The 22542-nt window shown below is 38.4% G+C and overlaps 1 protein-coding gene across 2 annotated transcripts in view; it reads left to right on the forward strand.

Annotated features, from left to right (window-relative positions):
• The window catches only part of LOC143248683 (ATP-binding cassette sub-family G member 8-like), a 50560-nt gene that overhangs the window by 24370 nt on the left and 3648 nt on the right, over positions 1-22542 (forward strand). Inside the window, exons 1-8 of one of the 2 annotated variants that reach the window (XM_076497293.1) lie at positions 243-345; positions 14382-15387; positions 15684-15928; positions 17728-17845; positions 17993-18145; positions 18828-18944; positions 19637-19820; positions 21154-21362. In XM_076497293.1, coding sequence (XP_076353408.1) covers positions 14394-15387; positions 15684-15928; positions 17728-17845; positions 17993-18145; positions 18828-18944; positions 19637-19820; positions 21154-21362 — 2020 coding nt within the window. In that variant the 5' untranslated portion in view covers positions 243-345; positions 14382-14393. Of the gene's footprint in view, positions 1-242; positions 346-14381; positions 15388-15683; positions 15929-17727; positions 17846-17992; positions 18146-18827; positions 18945-19636; positions 19821-21153; positions 21363-22542 lie in introns of those variants that run through there. The other variant, XM_076497292.1, reaches the window with a different exon arrangement.

Genomic DNA, 22542 nt, shown 5'->3' on the forward strand with positions numbered 1-22542 from the left:
ATTACTGTTTCATCAAATGTAATTTACTTTTTGACGTGCGTCAGTTCAAAATAATACCATCTGTAAAAAACCGGCGAACCTGAACAATACGCCTGATTTATTATGAAACTTGATGTGCATTCATAATTGCAGTTCCAAGGTTATTTGAATTATTTCGTGAATCGGGCAAGCCAGCTTGGCGTATTAATTTTTCGTTTTATGGGTGAATATTGCTGTAAGGGTGCTTCGGGTACACGAAATTTTTGGTTTAAAAAGCGAGCTCAGTGTCGTTGTTTATCGAAGCCTTTCAGTTGTCGTCCAAATGTACAGCATGAAAATTTGAGCAGTCCATAATGTTCCACAACCGTAAGATTGTTTACTTGTTTATATTGTATTTTTAATTAATAATGTATTAATTATTTCCCGATTTGGTTCGATTCTATATCGTGCAAAGAAATGTAATATATTGTTCGCTTTATTTTGATAAGCGTGTTTTTTTCGGATTAATGAGTTAAAACGAAACACTTGAGTGTAAGACAAATGACAAACTTTCTTCCATGACTGCATTATTGGAGTAGTAACAACAGACACCTAACGACGAATACTTTCGTCTTTTAAAAACTTGCTATAATAAATTTATCGATACTTCAGTCTGTTTGTTTGTTTGTTTGTTTGTTTGTTTTGGAATTTCGCACAAAGCTACTCAAGGGCTATCTGTGCTAGCCGTCCCTAATTTAGCAGTGTAAGACTAGAGGGAAGGCAGCTAGTCATCACCACCCACCGCCAACTCTTGAGCTACTCTTTTACCAACGAATAGTGGGATTGACCGTCACATTATACACCCCCACGGCTGGGAGGGCGAGCATGTTTTAGCGCGACGCGGGCGCGAACCCGCGACCCTCGGATTACGAGTCGCACGCCTTACCCGCTAGGCCATGCCGGGCCACTTCAGTCTGAAACGAGCAGTTTGAAACGAGCAGTTTATTACAAAAACTACGGCCAGTGCACTTATAGAAAAGACGTAATAGTCGTTGGCTTAGCGTGGCAAGGCCAGGTGGTTAAGGCACTCAACTCGTAATCCGAGAGTCGCGGGTTCGAATCCCCGTCACACCAAACATACTTGCCCTTTCAGCCGTGGAAGCGTTATAATGTGACGGTCAATCCCACTATTCGTTGGTAAAAGAGTAGCCCAAGAGTGGGCGGTGGGTGGTGACGACTAGCTTCCTTCCCTCTAGTCTCACACTTCTAAATTAGGGACGGCTAGCACATATAGCCCTGGCGTATCTTTGCGTGAAATTCAAAACAAACTAAATTTAGCGTGGGCAAGTAGTTAACGTGACTTGACCTAGAGGTCGCGAGTGCGCTATAAGTGTAACGGTGAAATACTAGTAGTTTGATCAGACTATAAAAGTAGCTCAAGTGTTGACGGCGGATATTTTTTACTATCTGTCTCTTTTATAACGACATTTTATTGTAGGGGCGCTTTTACTAAATAATCAGTATATTGACTTAGTGAATGGTCATCTGTTTCATGACACCAAAACTTCTGTAAGTTTACCTTGTGATATTTCCAGAGATGCCAACCATTGCGATTTGAGCGTAATCATTGCGATTTTGGTGTATACATTACCACTATACGCTCATACAAACAAATATTACAACTTGTTGCAACTCCCAAATTATTATATATTATATAGGCCTATACAATAAAGTGATAAATTGTTCCCCAGGGTTGAAAGGGGTGAAAAGAAAATTTCTAGTGAGATACAAATAAATTTTGATAATAAATAAAAGACGTAGTCCAAATGGCTACTTGCGATAATCATGTTTGTGCTTAAAATAATAAAAAAAAATATTTGTATCTCCGACGTCTGCCAATAGTTTGAGTGCGGTGCTTCTCCATACATGGCCCGGCATGGCCAAGCGTGTTAAGGCGTGCGACTCGTAATCTGAGGGTCACGGGTTCGCAACCCCGTCCCGCCAAACATGCTCGCCCTTCCAGCCGTGGGGGCGTTATAACGTGACGGTCAATCCCACTATTCGTTGGTAAAAGAGTAGCCCAAGAGGTGATGGTGGGTGTGATGACTAGCTGCCTTCCCTCTAGTCTTACACTGCTAAATTAGGGACGGCTAGCGCAGATAGCCCTCGAGTAGCTTTGTGCGAAATTCAAAAAACAAACAAACAAGCTTCTCCATACTGGGTACCTGGGGGAATCCATAGTTACGTCATCAGTGCTTGTGAGCCAATAAGCGCTCGTGTAGATGGATATTTCTCGTTTTCTAAGCGGCATAGAAACATCAATACGATCTTTCACAAGATGGAAAAAAAGAGGCCTCGTTCACCAGATTGTTTTGTTTCTGACAAATCTAAAAGGACTAAAACTGTGAAAGGGCTCTGACTACAATCATTACACTCAGTCATCTGAAATAGTTGGCATCTCTGTATTTCACGTTTTGTTTGTCTGGCTCTCTCGATACCTTTTTTATTTATTTCTTCGTAATTTAAATTGATATTAGTAAGCGACTGAAAAACGTGTAATGTTAGATGTCACTGAGTGAACTTCTGCTGAAATCCTCTGCTATATTTATATTTGTACTGGGATATTTGTATACACAATTTATGTGAACAGTTGCTCCTCGGGTTTTGTACTTCTACAATTTACGTATCAATTTATTGTGTACTACTGTGACATAGTGAGTTTAATGGAATATGTTATCTTGCCAACAATAACAATATCATGCTTAAATCTCCGTTCGATTAGTGATTAAACTTTCAGATTAATTACAAGTATTGCAACATTTTAAAAGTATCTTAACTAACTAGAATAAATAACTACTAATTGCGCTTGCAACAAGCGATTAAATATTGTATGGGAGAACTTTACGACAGCGGAATTGTTGTCTTTCCTAAACAACTACTGATTTTATTGTATAAACGTACTTATTTGTTGTACTAAAAGTAGGCTTTGATTAGTAATATTGCTTTCACTTCTATTATTTAAAAATTTAACTTCAAAAGCGGGCCCAAGTAGTTAGAACGATTGATTCGTAATCTGAGGGTGGCGGGCTCAAATCCCCATTACACCAAACATGCTTGTTCTTTCAGCCATGGTGGCGTTATAAGTGACGATCAATCACACTATTCGTTGGTAAAAGAGTAGCCCAAGAATTGGTGGTGAGTGGTGATGACTAGCTGCCTTCCTTCTAAGTTAGGGACGCTTAGCACAGATGGCACTCGCGTAGCTTTGCTCGAAAATTTAAAAGCTACTTTTCTGCGCACGAGATAGCAGGCGCTTCATCCTTAAAGGTGTACAATGGTTTTTGTTATATAGGGATTAATGAACAGCAGTCGTAAATTTTAAGGTGCCTGTGTTTTATTTGCGGATGTTTTTTGATCAATAATATATTTTCTTTTCGTGTGTGACAGTACATTGAATAATAATAGTTTTGTAGGCCGTTCTCGTCAGTGAGGCGGAAAATCTTTTCAGACGACTCGTCCTAGTTTCTATCGGTAACAAACTTCACTGCTTTGTCGCCACTTACGTTTCTTCGGTTGACAGGCGTCGCTTTTTATCTCTTTAATGTGTTTTTCAGCCCGTTCACTCGAGAAGAGTAGACTTACCATTGTTTTCGGGCGTGAGATGGCACTGTGGTTTGTTTATTTCGAGGGTTATCTGCATTAGGCGTCTCTGATTTTAAAGTGGTAAACCAAAGAGAAGGAAGCTAGTCAACACCATTCACCGCCAATCCTGAGGCCATTATTTATCAATTAATATTGGAATTAAGCATCATATTATAACATCTCTCGCATCTGAAAGGGCGAGCACGCCCAATAAAGGGATTTGAACCTGCGACCCGCATACTGCTAGTCGAGCGCCCTAACCACCGGAGTTGCAGTCTAGCTATGGTTGCCGGAGCTGAAAAGCTGGATTCAAAACTAAATATTACCCATACTTTAAGCTAAGAGACCCCCCCCCCCGGTCTCTGAATGTGGATGGTGATTGGTTGCTTTCCCTCTAGTCAGTAGTTCTATAATAGGGACATTGATAGAATCATAGGCACCCCGCCCTCTCGTTTGGCACAGCGGCATGTCTGTGGATTTGCAACGCCAGGAACTGGATTTCGATACCTGTTGGGTAGAGCACAGATGCTTAACTGTTATACCACACGCAAATGCCTCTGTAAGAAACCTTGTAGCACTTTAAATATTTAATTTCATGACTCCCAACTTTTCAGTGTATGAGAGTACAATAGTTTTCCTTAGTTTGCTTCTATGTTCTGATCGTAATCTGAGAGTCGTGAGTTCGAATCTACATCCTACCAAATATTTTCGCATTTTTAGCCTTGGAGGCATCATAATGTTACAACTAATTCCACTATTTGTTGGTGAAAGAATAGCCCAAGAGTTGGCAGTGAGTGGGTTGTGATGACTAGGTACCTTCCCATTAGTTTTACACCGCTAAATTATTGAGAGCTAGCACAGATAGCCATTATGTAGCTTTGCGCGAAATTCAAAACCAAACCAAACTGATCATATTTCAATAGGTGGATCGTGGTAAACATTATTCTTGTACCGATCAAGTATAAACCTCCATCCAACATATCTCTGTGAAATGGTCACATACATGCATATGTAATTTTTTTCACTTAGAAATGTAAGTGTCATTCACTTTTTAATAAATGATGTGCAAACTGTTTTGTGACATAGCAACGTTTTTCGCTTCTATTCTGCAATGAATGATCGTCGCGTGCAATTATTCAAGATGTTTAATACTGCCTCGTTATTAGCATTGTGGAATTCGGAGCGAAAGATCCGTGGTTCGAAACGTGATGCTGCAGAACTTTCAGCTGTGGTTATAGTGTACAAGTGGTAATCAATTCTAGTATTTCACTCAAAGAGCCCATGGGGCGGTGATTGTTATTGGTTGTTTTATCTGCTGTTTGGTTAGTACTTCTATTAAAGTCGGCTGAACCTGACCCCTGAGATGTCTGACCTGGGCCGTTTTGACCGTTTACACACAAGGTGTCTTTTTGAAGAAAATTTCAATTTAAATAATGCATTATATGATATTCACAGATATCTGCACGTTCGAGTCGCTGCTTCCTTCCACGTGGTATGTAACACAATGTATTTTATTTTGTTTATTTATTCATCATACATGAAGTGTTTTCTCAAGCAGAGAGATGAGTTTTGCTGCTTTAGTTTAGCAAGTTAAACAACAAATTAGCTGTATGAGAATATAGTGCTGAAATATATTAGGTCGTGTGTCATTGCTCTTTCAAATTATTCTGTGTACTGACGTTTCTTTGGTCGAGTGATGCCGTTTGTAGCAGTGTTCTAAAACTTCAGCCAGCATACAGAAAGATAAGATTGGATGTACTTTAATATTTATCTACTGGCGAGAAAAGTAATGCAGAAACGTGATTAGTGTAGTTTAATAAAGATAGAACTGTCTGATAAAGTCGGAACTAAATAACCATAATGAAACCCGGACACGCGGTTTAGTAAACGGGACGTCAAAGATTAAAAGGTTTGGTTATGACGGGAGTATTGAAACTACACAGTGACTTTCAAGTGACATCAGCACTCATCTGCACTTTCGTTATTTGTTTGATTTGAAGTTAAGCCCAAAGCTGCACAGTGGGCTACCTGTGGTCTGCTCATCACTGGGAGACTTGTTTACCATTTAAGTAGTACAACTAAACATCCGTGCAAGGGAAAGGAAAAATGGTATTTTTTTTTATATTGACCTTCACAGATCCCGATGAAGTTGTCTATACATGGGTTCACAAACTTTTTCAATACGTATTCGCCCTAGGGCATTTCACGTCTAGCCTCAGAACCCACACTCTTTACAGTGTTATGTGTTTGCTACGGGGCCCCCCATCACTGAAGGTAAACACGTTGGTAATCAGTTTCATTACCGCCAGCTGTCATTCCGAGGGAAACGAACACAGAATTCAATAGATATTTAATAATGTAAGTGTAAGAACGAATCGTTTCTAGGCTATGTTTAACCTCTAAATGGAATCATTTGAAATCTCGTTCGCGAATCGTTTTGTTTTTTTCACAAGCGAAGTAAAATTTTTATGAAACTCGCATGTTGTTAATCACGGGAAAAAAAATGAAAACGAATCATAAAAGCACTCACCTTATTAACGTCAATGTTCGTGGTCGGCGCTTCGTTAACGTATTTCGAAAAATTCGCTTTTTTGCCGTGGTATTCTCGACGCAGTTCTCTAGAGTTGCGTAGTCGAAGATCTATAGTGACATCAACCTGTTTGTTTGTTCTTGGCGGTGTCTTTTTCTTAAACAATCGCGGATCGCTACGTGTAGTTGTTTCAACCTTATAGGGAACAAACTCGCTAAGGGTCGAAATTGTTGAACCTATAGGCCCTACGGTGTGTGTGCTAAACCACCACAGTTTTTAGTACGTTGCAGTGTGTGGTTATACATCTCGGATCATTGATGCGTGTGACCCTCCATCAAGCCACCGCTTCCGCAACCGTGACATCCAGTTCAGTGTTCTATTTCGTTTTATTTACACCCCAGTCAATTTCTATTTGGAAATAGTTCATGCGCTTCAGAATCTTATGAAAGTCGTGTAATACCTAGAAATCTAACGTGTTTCTTTGTGGCTGGACGCACCATGAAGGTCCGAATGTTTTGGAATAAACTGAGGAATCGTGAACCACCCCTGTTGGTAAGATTTGGTGTTCCTAATAAAATTTATACGTATTCTAGACAAAAAAAAAAAAAAATTCTTAATTTTTTCCATATAGAGTTGCCTTTCTTGTTTAGTCGAACGGACTTGATCGCAAATCCAATTTACGAGTTAGCGTTTAATTAGATAGCGAGGCATGGTTTTTTTTTTTTATTATTGTGTAGCATGTATGTGATATGGCCAGGAACTCTGGAACATCGTGAATAATATATGATTGTGTTTTGTGATGATTAAATGTATTTGCAACAAATCTTTTCACAAGTTGAAATACTTTTTGGCACACAAATAACTGAGTAGTTTTTAATACCTTTCAAAACTGACCGGATCAAAATATTTCATCTTATTAAGTGTTAAACTGTCTAGGGTCTGTTCTCTCCCTCTCTCTCTTTCAAAACTGACTGGATCAAAATATTTCATCTTATTAAGTGTTAAACTGTCTAGGGTCTGTTCTCTCCCTCTCTCTCTTTGTGTAATTAAATAGTTAAACTGTCTAGGGTCTGTTCTCTCTCTCTCTCTATTTGTGTAACCAAATAGTTAAACTGTCTAGGGTCTTTTCTCTCTCTCTCTCTCTCTCTTTGTGTAACCAAATAGTTAAACTGTCTAGGGTCTTCTCTCTCTCTCTCTCTCTCTCTTTGTGTAACCAAATAGTTAAACTGTCTTGGGTCCTCTCTCTCTCTGTGTGTAACCAAATAGTTAAACTGTCTTGGGTCCTCTCTCTCTCTGTGTGTAACCAAATAGTTAAACTGTCTAGGGCCTTTTCTCTCTCTCTCTCTCTTTGTGTAACCAAACAGTTAAACTGTCTAGGGTCTTCTCTCTCTCTCTCTGTGTAACCAAATAGTTAAACTGTCTAGGGCCTTTTCTCTCTCTCTCTCTTTGTGTAACCAAATAGTTAAACTGTCTAGGGTCTTCTCTCTCTGTCTAACTCTACCAGTTGTAACCAGTGTTTTATTCCCTTTACACATGTCCACAGACTTTTATTATCAATGTTACTGTTTTTTTCTACTTGTTGTGAAATTTCAATTTTTTTTCCAGCCCTTGAGAAAAACCTAAGTATTCTATGCAGGAACCATATTTTGGCCACATTAAGTGATTTTCTTTTCCATTTGTTTATTTCTTGTCCGTGATTCACAACTATACATCAAGACTGGTTCGATTTTGAAGCCCCTCGAGGTGGATTCCTGTACGTGGTGAGGGGACCTCCCAGGGAAAGTTCTGTACTTTTAGTTTACCTCCTCTGGGATCTAAACATCCACCCATGTGTTTGCCGTGGGTGGCGACCCGTGAAGGGGAGGAGAGGATTCTGGTGGTTGGGGGATCCAACAATTCGTGTAGACAGACGCCTTGGAGTAGTCCCTAGGGTCAATCGACTGTTCCATTTGGGCTAGGGTCAAACGAGTATCAGTGTTGGGCGTTCTTAACGAGTGTTGTGGACATTGTGTCTGATACTGGTGTTTCGGTGAAGTGCTCACAAGACCCTAGCGTTGCTGCAGTGTTCCAATTTGGCATTGAAGTGGGTCTCCTTGTGGGGTTCCATGGTGGGTGAGCACTGAAATATAACGTCTTTTATTATGTATACCTCCATTTATAAAAAAATAAAATAAATAAAAATGAAAATTTTGAAAAACAGATTATCGGAAAACGACCATGCATGGATGACTCTGCTGTACAGTCAACATCACAGTCAGATTCTTTACCTTGTTTTCTAATTATCTGAGAAATTCTTAGGGCAGATGTCCCCCTCTTTTATTCAAAAGGGATTAGAGAGGCTTGCTGGTTCCTCCAAGTCAGTAAAGAAGTTGCACTCTGGAGACATTTTGGTGGAAACATTTTCATCACAACGTACAAAACTTCTTGAAGTCGAAGGCCATTGGGGATATACCTATTGAGGTTACTCGTCATGCAACTTTAAATTCTTCCAAAAGAGTTATTGTCGACAAGCATTTAATGAACAGTCCCGAGCCACAAAACTTTGCTAGTTTCTCCAGCCAAGGAGTTTCTGTGGTGTGTCGAATTTTCCACTCGCAAAGACGGCATTATGGTGCCTAGTAATGTTCTGATATTGACGTTTACATTACCATGCCCTCCTGCCATAGTCAAAGCAGGTTATCTCAACTGTAAGGTATGGCCTTACATTCCCAAACCTCTCGGGTGCTTCCAGTGTCAATGATTCGATCACTCAAAAACACCATGTTGTGGTTCTCTAACATGTGCTCGTTATGATGGCAAAGATTACGATGTTTACGAGTGCAACTAAGAACCATGCTTTGTTAATTGTAGTGGTTCACACCTTCTTACTCTGTTTGTGGCCCTAAATGGGTGGAGGAAAAAAGAGGTGCAACACTTGCAGACTATAAATAATATCTCCTACCCAGAAGCTTAGAAATTATTGTCCCCATTCCATCTCGGACATATGTTTCTGGATTCCATTACACTGCCACAGTGGGTGTGCAGACAGATCTTTCCATGCCTCCAACAGAGTCATTTGTAAAAGTCTGAATAATCTTTTGCCCTCCATGATTAAAGAGTTGACGAATCTGTCTACTTCCATCTCTGTTCCTGCCACTCCTTTCAGTGACTGCTTGGTTCCACTTTCTTTGGTTTGAGCAGTTACTGTCTCCCTTTTTATGCCTGGAGGATTTTAAGGAATATTATCCCCTCTGGGGAGATGCTGATATTGAAGGGAGGAGTCATTTCATAGAACATATACTCTTGGATCACAATCTATCTCTCCTCAGTACTGGTTCTTATACTTATTTTCATGCACCTAGTCAGTCTTTTACTGCTATTGATCTTTCTATCTACTCCCCTTCACTTTTCTCTTACTTTTCTTGGAGGGTTGACAGTAACCTATCGGGCCATGATAATTTTCATATAAGTTTCAGAGAGACTGGCTGTGGTCAATGCCATCTGACCTGCATGCCTCGATGAACGTTGGGTCAGGTCAACTGGCCCGCATTTCACTACTCTCTCAGACTTGATCCTGCCATCATCTGTAAACTATCGACAGATGACTGCGAGGCAGTAGTGACTGACTATATCTTCAAGGCAGCTGCTCAGTGTATTCCTAAAACCTCGACACATTTCTCGCAGTATTCTTGTCCTTGGTGGAATCTTGCCTGCCACATGGCAAGAAGAGCTCTAAAATGGGTTTAGGATGCTTTTGTGGGTATCCCACACTTTTAAACTGCATTGCATTTCAGCGAGTCATACATCAAAGCCAGAAGGAATCTTGGATTAAAAACACCTTTAGCATCTTTTCTACCACCAGTTCCAAAGTCATATTGGACAAGATTTGACAGGTTATTGGACAGTATACTTTTGATCTTTCTCTCTGATGGCCAGGAAGTTGCTGATGTCCAGAGCATGACCAATACTTTTGATGAAAGCTTTACTCGTGCATCTAATGCTTATACTTCATCCCTTACCTTCTTAACCATCAAGACACAGGCAGTGATCACCTCTTTCATTTTGGACTGATCGTCTCTATGACCATAATCGCCCCTTTGCACTGGTGGATCTCAAGCTTGCTCTTCATTGATCTGGCATTACATCAGTTGGACCTGATGATACTCATTACGAGATGCCACGCCATTTATCTCCTGCCTATCTTGCTATTCTTCTGGTTATTTTAACTGGATCTAGCAGGAGAATATTTTCCTGATGCTTGATGCCATGCTATTGTACTCCCTTTTCCTAAGCCTGGGAAGAATCGCAAGATTCCTTCAAACTACCATCCAATTGCTTTGACGAGCTGTCTCTATAAGATCTCGGAAAGGATGGTTAATGCTCGTTTTGTTTGATTTGAGGAACCAAACAACCACTTCTCACCCACTCAGTGTGGGTTGTAACAACACTGCTTCACCTTGGACCAACTGATTTGCCTTGAAACGTCAATTAGGGAAGCCTTTCTCAAGCGACATCTTATTTTTGTATCTTTTAACCTTGAGAAAATGTGAAGGTATGGCATCTAGTGAGATCTCCACTTGTATGGGATGCACAGCTGTTTATTCATTTTTCTGATTAAATTGCGATTCCAACTCTGTGTGGGTTCGATATTTTCCTGTTCTTACTCACAGGTAGTTGGAGTCCTTCAGGGCTGTATCTTGAGTGTTATAGTTTTCATTATAAAGATTGCCATCAATGGACAACTTTCCCTACAGTTGCAAATGGTCCTTGTGTCGACGACTTTCACATTTTGTGTCGGTCGTTAAGCATGATGTTTATTGAATGAGAGTTACAGATTGCTCTCAATCACTTATTGGAGTAGATCACAGCAAACAGTTTTACCTTTTCTTGCTCCAAAACTGTGTGCATGCATTTCTGCCAACAACAGGCTATTCACCCAGATCCTGAGCTCCATTTCAGAGAAGATATGCCTCCCATGGTCCCTGAGACAAAGTTCCTGGGGCTTATCTTTGACTATAAGCTGACCTTTTATTCCACACATCCGTCAGCTACCTGTCAAATATACAAGGGCACTGAACATCCATGTCCTCTCTTCCACCTCTTTGGGAGCAGATAGATGTTCTGTGCTAAAATTCCTATTGTGCCTTTATTCAACCAAACTGGACTATGGGTCTCTGGTTTATGGCTCTGCTCGGAGTTCAGACTTGAAGTTGTTGGACACTGTTCTCCATGAGGGAATATGGTTCTGCACAGAGGCCTTCCACACTTCTACAGTCCAAAGTTTATACATTGAGTCTCATGAACCTCCTCTATACCTTTGCCATTTGCAACTGTCTTTACTATAAGCTTCAAAACTTCAATCCTTCTCACAGTATCCCACTTGGGGCTGTGTTTTCCTTCCTCAGTGGGTTATGCCTTTTTAGAATAGACTGTGTGCCATTGTTCCTATTGGCCTTCGTATCCAGGCACAGTTGGATAAATTAGGGTCTGTCCTTGGATAACATAGCTGTGTCCACTGATCAGCTCATCCCACCATCGCTAATTTCCATCCCCAAATGTGACCATTCATTGAGTCGTCTGAAGAAGGTAAATAGTCATGATTGGAAGTGTCGCATTTTGTTTGCCAAACATCTTTCGAATCATCCTTCCATTTCCATTTATACGGATGGTTCAAATTCAGGTGACTTTGTGGGCTCTGCCATGAATTGTTGTGATTTGGTTGTTGCACACAGAATCCCCTCTACAATTACTGTGTTCACTGCTGAATTGTATGCCGTTTATCTTGCCCTGGATCAAATAGAAGCTACGGATAGATCACATACACAAACTACAACTTATACTGACTTGCTTAGTTCTCTATTAGCCCTGGAATTAGTTCTCAGCCTGTCCTCATCGATATTCAAAAAAGACTGGTCCATTTCTTACTCTCACCTACTTCTCTCCAGTTATTCTGGATACCAGGTCACGTAGGTATTCGCGGGAACAAGCTCGCTGATATCGCAGCTAAGCCTTTATGCTCTTGTACTATCACCCTCGTGCCTGTCCCATACATGGACTCTACAGTCTTGTATTAAAGGCTCGGCTCTACGCCAGCTGACTTTGAGTGAGCGACGTGATAACAAGCTTTTCCAGATCAAACCTTCTGTTGCTCTTTAGTCGTCTTGTTTCTGCAAGGATCGAAAAGAGGAAGTTGTTCTAACCAGGCTACGCATTGGTCACAGTTTTTAACTCATCACTTTCTTTTATCCGGTACTGATGCACCAATGTGTGGTCTGTGTGACACTCGGGCCATGATAGCCCACATTTCACTGTCGTGCCGTCGTTACGATCGAGAGCAATGGTGCCACTTCCCTTGGCGTTAGTGTCATTGGCAGTGGTGACACTGTCCACCACAGTTGTATATTTAAATTGTTAAGAGCCATTGGTCTTTTAAGCTCTATTTAAGATTTTAATACGAGCATTGGACTATGTTTTGTTTCAGCATGATTCCTTTTTATATATTTTGATTGTTTTACATTTTCACCGGTTGTTTTACGCCAACAAACGCTAAACAACTAACCAACTGATGTGAAACTAGAAATTCCTTTGCACACTTTCATTGATGTATCTTTGTGAGTGAACATATTTTTCACCTTCATAAATCTTGTCTTAGCCTGTGCTAATTCTGCTCTTGACCTCATTTTAACATCTGCCATCTGATTTTAATTAATGTCCCTAAGTTTGTTTTTGTTTTAATTTCGCGCAAAGTTTACTCGAGGGCTATCTGCGCTAGCCATCTCTATTTTACCAGAGTAAGACTAGAGAGAAGGCAGCTAGTCATCACCACCCACCGCCAACTCTTGGGCTACTCTTTTACCAACGAATAGTGGGATTGACCGTTACATTATAACGCACCCACGGCTGAAAAGGCGAGCATGTTTGGTGCGACGGGGATTTGAACCCGCGACCCTTGGATTATGAGTCTAACGCCTTAACCCACCTGGCCATGCATGAACACATAGTGTAAAGAAATTAAAGTAAAAAAGGAACAAAACCATATATTTTCTAAGTACAATAGATCGGAGAATCACAGTAGTAATTAGTGTGATTAATCTAAATATTGATGGCGTTTTTAACAGTTTCATTTTTTTTTAATGTGACATGTGTGCTATTACACAAGCCTTCTTTGGTCAACGAACAATTCGATGCATAAACAGCGAAGTGATTAGTGAAAAGAAATATTCAATATAAACCTGAAAACGTATTTCATACAAAGGCCTAATGTTGATAAGCCTCGAGCAGGCTAAACTGCAATCCACCGTAGAGAGTACTGCGAATCAAAGAGTGCATTAGGCCTTTACGTCACAGATTGTATTTTTAATTCTACCTTTGGTGAAAAGATAATAAGTCTGCGATATAATCATTAAACAGTTGGTTCATTTTATAATATAGAATAATAAATCAGTTGTAATGTCATAACATTATTTACACACCTAAATTAATTTAGGATAGTTTATGGCGAGATAAAAATGATGCAAACTTTCATCACCAGTAAAGTGTTTAAAAACTTGAAGGGTAAGACATCAGTGGTAATTCTAGGGTTAATTTAGTAGTAAACGTTATTTGCAAATGAATCCTAGTTGGGTTGGAAAGCTGTTACGTTTGGTTCGGTTTTTGGTTGCCTTTCATCGTCTCTTGAAATCCAAGTAAACATCTGTCAAGTAATATAATTAACATATATTTCGTTCGAGTTTTAATACAAATACGAGGTGTTATATTGTTAGTACTTTAATGCTAAACTGATCTAATTAAATGCTATTAAAATAAAATCTCAGGTTCGTACTTAACATCAGTTTAGGGATTTTTTTGTGTGAATTATTTGAGTGTGGAGCTCTATATAAGCCCTCGATTATAATTTGTGACTAATGTATTAACCTGTTCAGTGCCGTAGACGAGATAACTCGTCCAAGCCGATCGGTAACACAGTGCTACATACGAGTTAATTCGTTCTCAATAATACCTAATTTCAACGATAGATGTCAGCACCATATATTAATTTGACCTACTTACAAATTGTTTCACTTTCGATCCAAAATGGCGTCACGAAAAAGGTTACAAAATGAAGAAGCATTAGAGTTGTACTGTAGAAGCTGAAATACTTGTCAGTCAACAGGTTAAACAGTATTTGAACTGCCAGTTCTGTTTTTGTTTAGCCAATGTGTGTCTTTCTTTCACTGCTATTTTTATACGCTAATTTATTTCACTCAGGTAGCTTTTTTTTTTTTTTTTGTAGGACAACCAAGAGATGGGGGAGATGGGTACTATGGAACGCCGTTACGCTATCCCTTCCAGTACGCTGTCAGAACCAGCCACAAGATACAGAACTACTGAGGACTTGCACGCCTGGAGCATCTATAGACAAAATCTGAACTCGGATTTTACCGACAGCGCTCTAGGAACTTCGGAAAAATCTCAGCCTCCTTTCGGGAACTTTCAGCTTCGAGAATCAACTGTTCAGACGATTTTGAACCACCCGAAATATGGCCCAAGGGAGCGACAATCTGAATTAGGGGGAAGTATTTTTTCCTACTTACGATTCGGTTTGCCTCGTGTGTTTCCACCATCTCGAGTACACCGTGACGGCTCGAGTGGCTACGACTCCAGTGACGACGGATCTCCTTATATAGACAGACGACGTGCTCGGAGCGATCCAGATTTTCGTAACCACGTGATTCGCCGAGAGGATCGCGTGGCCGAAACATCATTTGTGCGCCCGGAACGACGCCTGAAAGCCAGTAGCGAAGCTGATCTGTTGAGTCCCGAAATGTACAACCGCCAAGATTTTCGCAACGCCAAACGACGGGCTATGCGTGCCCAACACGAGTCACGTGACGGGTATCACCGAGACCCAGTGCCAGGAGCTGTGGGTCACTTCGAAAGACGCAGCTATGCAGGGTCAAAAGCTGGATCTCATATTTCACAGAACTCGCGTGCCTCTCGTGCACATCATGAAGTTCGAGGAGATACGCGATTAGATGGATTTTATGGACGCGAAATGCCTGTCTTAAACGACAAATTTTTCCCAAGAGACACTTTCTACTCCACCCTTCCCGGAGGAGAGAATGAAGGCGTGCCCGTTAAACACCCTCATCTACAGGTGCGAGACATGGCGTTCGAAATCGATAAGTCCTCGAGTTTTCAGAGGGTGTGCGGGGGAATCAGAACAAAACTCAGGCTTTTGGATGGTTTATCTTTCGAGGTCCGTGGAGGAGAGATACTTGCCATCATGTCGACTACAGGTACATATCTGTATTTTAACTTGCCTTAAAAGCAAAACTGGAGGTTTATTTACCCACTGAAACCCGCAAAAAAACAACAACGTTTAACAGACAATTTTGTTGTTACCTAGATATTCAGTTTCTTAAAAAGTACGTCACGGTTTTGTGTCAGTGAAGTTTGTATTTTTTCCTTGTTCAAGACGTTTATAGATGTATAATTTAATTAAATATATAATAAATTGTTTAATTGTATTATAATTATTGATTTATTTTAAAATATTTAAACCGTAAAAAAAAAAATTGTTACGTAATTTCAGTACTAGAGGGCACTACCATACTAGACATTTTGGCAAATCGCTATCCCAAGGTGCGAAGTCGTTTGCATGGAGACATCATAGTTAACGGACTGCGAATGACACCTTCTGAGCTGGAGCAGTGTGTTGCTTATGTCCAGAAGGAGTCCGAGTTTAGTCCAGATATGAGCGTTCGACAGACTCTTCTGTTCGCATCTCTTCTACAAGAACCAAACGACTTAAGCAGAAACAGGGACAGTAAAGGACGGGTTTGTACTAATTAATTGTTTTTATTTAGTCTTAGTTACAAAAAGTTTGAAGAGTGAAATATTTCAGCTTTTATTTGTTATTTTAGAAGCTTCAACTAAAACATTTATTGGGAAAACTTCGGTTGCTACCAACAGCTGCGTTAACCATCTATCCAATAAATTTCGATTGGTGTAATTTTCAACTTTTACCACTGAGCTCTAAGTTGGCATTTTTCACTGTATTAACTTGGAATTTGGTCATTCATTTTTAACTATAGTGAAAAAAATAAACGTTTAGAATTTATTTTACTATATTTTAATAAATAGAGAACTAAATATAAACTCAAAATAACTCATATAAATTATTGCGTTGGAGATTAAACGTTCCAGAAAAATGTAAACATTTGAGACTGTTAGAACTAACCCTAACTTGTGTGGTATAGGGATATTGATTAACAATAAATTAGCAGTTGAATTCAATGGAACTTACGTGGTCTGGGTGACTTAATTCGTGGATAGTGTCCACTGGTTGGTTAGCGATAAGATTACGGATTTATAATGCTGAAATTCTGGGCTCGATCACCCAGGGTGGACAGAACTTGGATATCTCATTATGTTACTTCGCACCAAAATAAACTAACTCGTGAATAATTTTTTTTAGGCGGGTGTTGTTAAAGTTGCAGAACATTTAAGTGACACGTTTTTAAACAGCACAACTTAAATTACCGCACGCGGTAGGTTATTTCCTTTGACAGAGACTGTGGAACAAAATCAAAATTATATTTTATATTCGAAAACGCTACAGATAGAAAAATATACTGAAAACTGTATTTAAAATTAATGGAGAATCAATTATATCAGTAGAAATATCTTGTAGCTTCAGTTTTCTGCTTAAAATACATAATAATCGTCATATTGTTGAATTTAAGAAAAGCGTCTATTAAATAGCAAAACATATCGATACAAGAAAAACATGTTTCAAGGCATTCTACAATATCAACACATTTTTCTGTTTACTTTGTGTCTGTAATGATATATAACGAATATTTGGTTTTAGTTTGGTGTATGAAAAATGGTTTTGTTTACAAAATTTATTAATTTTAGCTCTCGTAAGAAGAAAAAAACACATTTGCTACGACTTTTAATTTTCTGTTAAACCGTTTTCTCTGTTTTGATTAGTATTAGTGAGTAGGTGAAACGTCGAACCTCTGAAACAATGTATAAGTTACCTTCATGCTATATTATGAAAATTTCGTTTTACCGTAAAGAAGCAGATGTAAGAAATATGTGCGTTTTTCTAAAAATTTCTACCGTTAAATTTTGACGTTTTTTTTTCTTTCTTTCTTGGCCATATTATTACAATTAGGCTTAGGGAAATCAATCTAAAATTGAAGTTACGGCATTAAATTATAAATATTTTGAATGAATAAATACTTCCTTGAAAAAAATTTACAACAGTAGCAAAGGGGAATTTTTTCAAAAGCAAAATTACTAATTTTAAAAATTAACTCTGAATTCCTTGACAAATAGTAACAAGTAGAACCTGAACTCTTCCTTTTTTAATCAACTGGTGTCGAGAATAGCTAATCGAACGAATAAAAGAACATTTGGATTTTTATTTTAATTTAATATATTTAAGATTTATCGCTTTGTGCATAGTTTGATTATTTGGTGTTAGAAATCTTTCACTGCCGCCTTTTCTTGAATAGCCACCTTTAGCTTTATATGAAAAACAGATAAAATACAATTGTGTAAAAATATAAAAATGACTGAATTTTAGGATCTTTATTAAGGATATATTGGTTCGTTTTTTAATACAGATTAATGCCTTATTGGAAGATCTCGGCCTTGGGCAAGTAAAGCATACGCGAGTTCGTGATCTCACAAAATCGGAAAAAAATCGACTTAACGTTGCTTGTCGACTTATGCTGGATACCGGTAGGTGGCAGCACTATACGTTGTTCGATATTTAGTAGATGCCAATGTGTTTTTATTTGTGTTTAAACGTATTTCTGTTTTTACTTAAAGCTTGGTGGAATTGTGTTAAAATGCTTTCATTTTATGTAATTGTTTTTTATGTTACAGATATTGTGTTGCTGGATCAACCCACTAGAGGAATGGACATCTTTGACACTTTCTTCCTAGTGGAATATCTTCGCCAGTGGGCCGCTAGGGGTCGTATCGTGATTCTCACCATCCACCCACCGACTTATGAAATATTTTCCATGATTTCAAGAAGTAATTTGTCCCAGTTCTTTCAGTTTACTTGTAACTCTAATGCAATTGTTTTATATATGAAAGATTAATTATATTTGACGCTGTATTTCAGGTTTTAATGATTTTCTATCGGAATGTTGTTAACTTTTTTATTTGGCTCTAGTTCAGATATAATTCGAAAAATTTATATTTATTTTCAGTTCAAGTTGGAAATTTTTTATCATTTGTAATTTTTGTTTTCTGTTTTCGTTTTCTTTTTCAGTAGTAAGCTTATAAACTTACAAAACTGGACTTCGATACCCTGTGGTGGACAGACCGAATACAACCCATTTTGTACTAAAAACAAACAAGTTCTTCTCTGTGCCCAATTTTTATTTTGTTCTGCTTGTTAGGCCCGGCATGGCCAAGCGTGTTAAGGCGTGCGACTCGTAATCTGAGGGTCGCAGGTTCGAATCCCCGTCGCGCCAAACATGCTCGAGCCGTGGGGGCGTCATAACGTGACGGTCAATCCCACTATTCGTTAGTAAAAGAGTAGCCCAAGAGTTGGCGGTGGGTGGTGATGACTAGCTGCCATCCCTCTAGTCTTACACTGCTAAATTAGGGACGAGTAGCACAGATAGCCCTCGAGTAGCTTTGTGCAAAATTTAAAAACACACACATTCTGCTTGTTGTTTTTATAGTTCTGTTTATTGTTATTTTACAGTTGTTCTGGTTTCTACGGGAAGATCGGTGTTTTTTGGAAAGCGAAGAGACATGCTTCCATACTTTGCTTACATTGATTTTCCTTGTCCTGCCTATAAGAATCCGTCTGATTATTACTGTGAGTAACCATTGTAGAAAACTCTTAGCTTCGAACAAAACAGTTTACTTATGTAATTAATATGTAAAAATAAACCCAATAATAGAGATATTTAATTTAACGTTCTGTTATAATGATTAAAATGCATTGTTTTATCATGAGGATGCCATCTTTGTTAGAGATGTTTTTGGCTGTAATAGCAGTGTTATCTTACGAGGTCCGACCAGATTAGGAAACTTAGGTTAGTCCAAGGTGTGCACGTGAATGCAAAATAATTTTTGTAGTTAAAATACATACTAATTAAAAATAAGAAAAACAGATAATGTTGGTTAGAATGTTTAATATATTAACGAAAATGACTCCGAAGAAAGAAGACATTCTTCAATCATATTACTTTAGTTAAACAGATTAGCTTGCCAAATATGAAATATGAAGGCACATTAGTTCATGAGAAAAGAAAATATTTATTTAATAATATATGTTATAGTTGATCTGTATCCTTTTCATCGTTCACTTTGAAACTGTTTCTTATTATAGTTTGCACAGTAGACTATCTGTAAATGTTTTATCCGATATGAAGAAATATGCTTATATTTCGATTTGATTTATTATTTTCCTAAATGCAAACTATAATTACAAATTTGTTTAAAAACTTATGATTTTAAAACTAACATTTTTACAACAAAATAGAAGTTTTATTATTTATTTTTTAGTGGATTTAGTGACACTGGATAGTTTGTCACCGGAAGCCATGTTGGAGTCGAGTCAACGAATTGAAAATCTTGCAGAAATATTCCGTCGTCGACAGGAGGCGCTGTCTGATCCTGGTCCTCCAGCCATGCCCCCACCTTCTATCAAACGAGCAGGTTTCTTCTCTCAGGTTTTAGCTCTCTGGATGTAAGCAGAATTTTTTTTATTTTTCTTCATAATGAGTTGTGTCATGAGAGTGTATATTTAGTGTTTTCTCATGGTGGTATTTAAAAACAATAAATATTACGTAAGTTTAAAGTTAATATAAGAATAGGCTTTCACCTATGCTTCCACTTCAGAAAGCAGAATTATTTGAGATGAAGAGGTGACACGTTTAGGAGCATGCGTGGAAAAAAACACGAAGTAAATATTTTTGTTGTACTTTTATTTCTGGAAAACAAAACTGAATCTGCAGTTTATTTTAAGAAATATTAACTTTGAAAACTTAATGAGATTTTGATAATATTTTAAAATATGAGATCGCTGTTCTTATTGTTACGTAGAAAAATTACGTAACAAATTTGATGGCATATCATTTGCATCAAGATAAACCCCTTTCACAGTTGTACAACAAACTCCATAAGTAAGGAAACTAAACTACTAATAGAACTTATGAGTATGGAACATTACCGTTTATGAGTGTTGCAAAATATTGAGACTGATTGATAGTATGTGGTGTGGGCCCGGCATGGCCAAGTGTGTGAAGGCGTTCGGCTCGTAATCTGAGGGTCGCGGGCTCGAATCCCGGTCGCACCAAACATGCTCGCCCTTTCAGCCGTTGGGGGCGTTATAATGTTACGGTCAATCCCACTGTTGGTGGTTAAAAGAGTAGCCTAAGAGTTGGCGGTGGGTGGTGATGATGACTAGCTGCCTTTTCTCTAGTCTTATACTGCTAAATTAGGGACGGTTAGCGCAGATAGCTCTCGACTAGCTTTGCGCAAAATTCAAAAAAAAAAAAAGAAAAACAAACAGTATGTGGCGTATTTATTTTAATCGCAAGTTCTGAGTCTGTTATATGTGCTGCCATCTGATGTGAAAAACAGGAACGTTTAAAATGTACAAGATGTATTACAAAAGAAGTTCTACAACCTGCAACTTCTGTTAATCTCGTAATTAATTCCTTTTTTGATTTAAATGTATATTGATATTATTTTATGGCTTTGAATTATAATGAAAATTCCTCATATGTTAATTTTTGGTTAATGAAATAAAAAAACAGAAATTTTCCAATATGTAAAGTTATGTCAGTGTTAAATGCCAATCGCACCACCAGGGATCCAAACGTGAAAAGTTGTGGTTTAAAAATTTATTTTTGTTATTTTTCTACGTGTTGCTCCTTCTAGCTTCATTTTCAGGAGTTCAAGGATAGAGTGTCAGTTACTAGTAAAACTTGAAGGAAAGCTTTGTTTGAGTTATGAGAAAATTTCGAATTAATTCTTAAACCTTACAATGTTTTTATCATTCGTTTCTTCCTTTCCAGACGAGTTTTAATCTACATGTTTCCTTACAACATTCTGCACTTCATCAAAAACGTATTTCTGTCTTCTTTGATGTCTGTTCTGATTGGAGTAATTTACTGGAAAGTTCGAGGTGGGCTGGAACAAGAGTTCGTCCTTGATAGGATCGGAATGTATTACGTCATAATGGGTGTGGCCTTGTTGCCGATGATGTTAAATTACATCACAGATGGTGAGATTGATAATATTGTACATTTACAGCAATTTCGAATTTTCCCAAAATATTTTATCAGGTCATTCCATAAGTAATGTCCGAAAATTTAATAGAGAAAGTGAATCATCATTTCTCACTTTGTAGAAAGCTTTAATGACTAAAATATGTAGTAGGATGTGTATAAAAATGTTCAGACAAATAAAACAAATTAACCCAACTACACTTTTTCAGATCATTAATCAAATAAACCCTTTTGAAGATGGATGTGTCTGAGGAGCACATTAGACATATAATACTTTGAGTTTAATAAAGACAATAGTGCAGCAGAAACTACACGAAACATTCAAAGTGTTTATGGTGCGGAGTCTCTCAATGAAAGAAAATGTTGAAGGTGGTTTCAAAAGTTCAGATCAGGTGACTACAGCTTAAGTGATTCGCCATGATCGGGTCATCCTGCTGAGTTTAATGATGACTTGCTGCTGGCTGCACTTATTGAAGATTGTGCTGTAACAGTTGTAGAACTAACACAGAAACTTAATTCAACACATTCAACAGTTTACCGTCATCTGCAACAGCTTGGAAAGGTGTCAAAATTGGAGAATGTGTCCCCCATGATGTCACAAAAGCCAACCTTAGAGCAAGAGTGGACATTTGCATTTCTCTGCCCTCTCGTGAACGTAACACGCTTTTTTTGGACAGGGTAGTGACTGGATAAGAAAAATGGATAGTTTATAAAAATATTAAGCACCGCATACAACGGCTCAGTGCAGGTAAACTGGCCAAAGCGCAGCCCAAAATGGACCTCCATCCAAGGAAAGTCTTGTTAAACGTTTGGTGGGATGTTGTTGGTGTGATCCACTTTGAGTTGCGGCTACTCAATGTAACGATGACATCAAACTTCTATTGTTAACAGTTAGAGCGCTTGAATGTTGCACTGAAAGAAAAGAGGCCTGCTTTGATCAATCATAAAGGTGTTGTGTTACACCAGGATAATGTAGGCTCCATACAACAAGGATCACATCTGTAAAGATTGAAGAGCTAGACTGGGAAAAACTTCCACATCTTCCTTATTTTCCAGACCTTGTCACATCTGATTATCATCTGTTCCAAAGTTTGCAGAACTATCTTGATGGAAAATAGCTTGGAACACATGAAGATGTCAAACTACCCTCTCTACGTTCTTTTACTCCAAACCCCA

Source organism: Tachypleus tridentatus, chromosome 4 (genome assembly GCF_004210375.1).
Source record: "Tachypleus tridentatus isolate NWPU-2018 chromosome 4, ASM421037v1, whole genome shotgun sequence".
NCBI lineage: Eukaryota > Metazoa > Arthropoda > Merostomata > Xiphosura > Limulidae > Tachypleus > Tachypleus tridentatus.